This window comes from Apis dorsata, unplaced genomic scaffold (genome assembly GCF_000469605.1).
Source record: "Apis dorsata unplaced genomic scaffold, Apis dorsata 1.3 scaffold_468, whole genome shotgun sequence".
NCBI lineage: Eukaryota > Metazoa > Arthropoda > Insecta > Hymenoptera > Apidae > Apis > Apis dorsata.
The window spans coordinates 301,442-304,665 of record NW_006263707.1 but is presented as its reverse complement, the minus strand read 5'-3'; the positions used below and the strand labels follow the sequence as shown (position 1 = coordinate 304,665).

At 23.2% G+C, this 3,224-nt stretch overlaps 1 protein-coding gene across 1 annotated transcript; it reads right to left on the bottom strand.

Moving 5' to 3' along the window:
* Positions 1–1,486: 1,486 nt before the first annotated feature.
* LOC102675467 (adenosine deaminase-like protein) lies at positions 1,487–3,125 on the bottom strand. Its single transcript, XM_006620012.2, has 7 exons — positions 3,030–3,125; positions 2,826–2,956; positions 2,547–2,738; positions 2,226–2,463; positions 2,010–2,145; positions 1,812–1,912; positions 1,487–1,748 (listed from the first exon to the last, which is right to left on the bottom strand). Exons 1-7 carry the CDS (start codon positions 3,066–3,068, stop codon positions 1,548–1,550), a joined length of 1,038 nt encoding a protein of 345 aa, XP_006620075.1. The 5' UTR covers positions 3,069–3,125; the 3' UTR covers positions 1,487–1,547.
* Positions 3,126–3,224: the final 99 nt, after the last annotated feature.

The following is a 3,224-nucleotide window of genomic DNA, read 5'->3' as shown; positions in this document are numbered from 1 at the left end:
AAAAAAAAAAAAAAAAGAGAGAAAAAAAAAACAGAACGTTCGCATCAAAATTATAAAAAAAAAAAAGGAATCCTTGTTGCTCCCTATTTTTTTATGTAATCGTAAAAAATTGACCCATTTTTATTTGAAACACTTAATCTAAAATAAAAAAGAAAATATTCTCACTGCTCAACTTTAAAGTTGGCAATACGTTTTAACTTTTCAATCTTTTCTTTTCATATGATAATAAATTCGATTTTCATATTTTTTTTTAACTGATTATGGAGAACATGAAATCATTAGATCGGTCATAAAATGAGCAACAAAAAAAAAATTACATGCAACATTATACATAGTTTCATCAGTCGATTGTAATTTTGATAGGGAGATAATCGTTAGCGTTTATCGAACTATCTGTTCGATGCCGGCTTGTAAGTATTACTAATTTTTTCTTCAATATCGAAATAAAAAAAAAGAATACACATTTACAGGCATAACATTGTAATAACTATTATAAATGTTGTATATACTACATTCAATCTTGACAAAATAAACATGGAACTCCTGATGACATTTAACTATTTTAATCTCCGTAAGTAGCAACTTAACTATCTGTAAATCCATGTAAATCCATTAATATCATAACGAATAAAATCGATGTTACTTTTATATCAATAGTTTTATAATCTCATTTCACCTTTATACCATTATCATAATATTTTTTTTTAATATCTATATTTTCTTGCATTATTAATCTTTATAAGAATTCTGTTTGTTAGATCGAACTGAAACAAACTACAAAATTAATTGGAAAAAATTCCGATTAAGATTTTTAATCAATAAGTTAAAAAAGAAGACAATAAGAGTTGTTAGATATTGAATTGTCTTTCGAACATAAATTTCGAGCATAAATTTTGCAAAGCAAGTATAGATAAAGAAAGAAAATAATGAAAAAAGGATAGAAATATGAGAAGCGCCATCTCTAGAGTGTTGCGAATGAAATACAAATATAAACAAAAAGAACAAATAATAAGAGAAGGATAGAAATATTGACATGTCGTTAAAGATAGAAAATAAAATAGAATACTTAAGATGGCGTTGACTGTTAATTCTTATCCTATCTCTATTCTTCTATTATTTATTCTTCTTATCTATATTTATGTTTCATCTGCGCCATTCTAAAGATGATGTTGATTTCACAATTTTTAATCTATCTCTGTGCTTCTTTTATTTTATTTGTTCTTATTTTTATTTATATTTCTCTGTAAAATTTATACCTTCAAGAGACTACTTCGATATTTGAATTATTATTTTATCATTTTTTTTTTTTTTATAACTTACTGATTAAAACTTTTATCGATAACTTAATCAATTCAATATTTATATATATATAAAAAAAGTTTTTAAAATTTGTTGACTTTTATGATTGAATTGTTATAATTATAATATAATATCTGCATTTAGGAATGCATTTCATAATTTTAGAACATTCGGATTTTTTGATAACTTAAAATTTTGATTTTATTAATTTTATTAATTTAAGTTATTAAATTTGTTATAATAAATTTTCAATCTTTAATAGTATACTCTTTACAACAAAAATTTTTGATCTTAGATAATAATACTTCTTTTTCTTCTGATGTAACAAAAGCATATTGTACGGATGATAAACAAAGTTTTATTAGTTGTTCTCGGCTTAAATTAAATGTTGAACTAGCTATTTTATATTCTTGAGATAAAGATGTATGAAAGACACCTTTGTCATCAGTCTAAAAAATAAAATATACTTTTTAAAATTTGATTATTCGATAAATGTTAACAATTTTACTCACACTAAGACAAATAGGATGACCAACTTCAAACAAATATTTAAATTGATGAGATTCATAAGTAGGTACAGTTTTACATCGAACATTTGAAGTTAAACATAGTTCTAGATAAAAAGATAAATAAATAACACAAAATATTCGATATATTTCTGTGTAAATTAATTAAAAAACTTTAAATTAATATAATTTTTTCATTCTTACCTACAGGAATTCTTGAATTAATAAGCAGATTAAATAATTTATTCGTCCCTTGCAATGTAGGATGAACACAAGTACAATGTCCTAATCTATCTGGTTTAAATTCAAGAATATCTATTGTTTCTGTTTCATTTGAAACCTATATAAGATAAATAAGAAAACACTTAATTTAATCAGAAAATCAAATTAATTTTAATTTAAATATTCACTTAGTTTCACCTCTGCACAATGAGCTGCTATTTTAAGTCCAGCCATTCTAGCTTCTCTTAATAATTCTAAAAAAATACTTCCTGTCATTGGATCTCCACTGAGATCAAGTCCAACAATATATTGTGGATATTTCTTCATAAAATTTATTGCTAATTCTATGTTTTCTTGTGCTGCTTTATATCCTTGCTTACGATTAACAGATATTAATAATTTCAATAATATATTTGGAAAATCAATTTTGCAAACTCTATAATTATAAAATAATCTAAATTAAAAATTTCTTAATATTTTGACTTTTAAAAAGTGATAAACATTTTAAATTATATTTACTCAAATGCTTTTATGATTGCTTCTACATATTCTTGTTTTGACATTTTCTCAGGAATAGCACGAGGTGTGCTTCTAAGTTCCAAATATATTACATTATCATCTTGGAATTCTTTAATTGTGTTATAAGTAGCATGAAAAATTGCCTCTGGTGTTACTGTCAATGAATGTGCTATATCAAATACTTTGAAACATCTACAAACAATTATACATTTTTTTTATAGAATAATAATATAACACATTTAAAAATTAGAAATTTAAAATTTGTATTGTTATTCGTACTCGTCTAATGATGAAAAATCTTTCATGTCCATAAATACATTTTCATAACTTCCTAATTCAGAATTTTGCATTTTGTATAATTTTTTTAAAGTATCCGTGCTTAAAGATCCATTTAAGTGAGCATGAAGTTCCTATAAATACAGAAAAAATATTTTTTAATTACAAACATTAACCTCTATATTGTAGATTAAATAGATTACGTACCAATTTTGGTAAATAATGGCAGAATTTTTCTAAATTCATTGTAAATTATAAATCACTTTTTTATATGTGTGTAAATAAGTTTCTTTTATTTTAATGTATCGTCTAATTCAAATTATTATTATTATATAATATGAACTGATAATCGAGCGATTTTTAATTCGAGAAATGATTTATTTATTATTCTTATGTATTTTT

Coding starts and splice junctions, on each gene's coding strand:
- LOC102675467 (XM_006620012.2), bottom strand. CDS start 3,068: ATGAATTTAGAAAAATTCTGCCATTATTTACCAAAATTG. Junction 2,957..3,029: donor GCCATTATTTACCAAAATTG/GTACGTAATCTA, acceptor CTGTATTTATAG/GAACTTCATGCTCACTTAAA. Junction 1,749..1,811: donor GTCATCCTATTTGTCTTAGT/GTGAGTAAAATT, acceptor TTTATTTTTTAG/ACTGATGACAAAGGTGTCTT.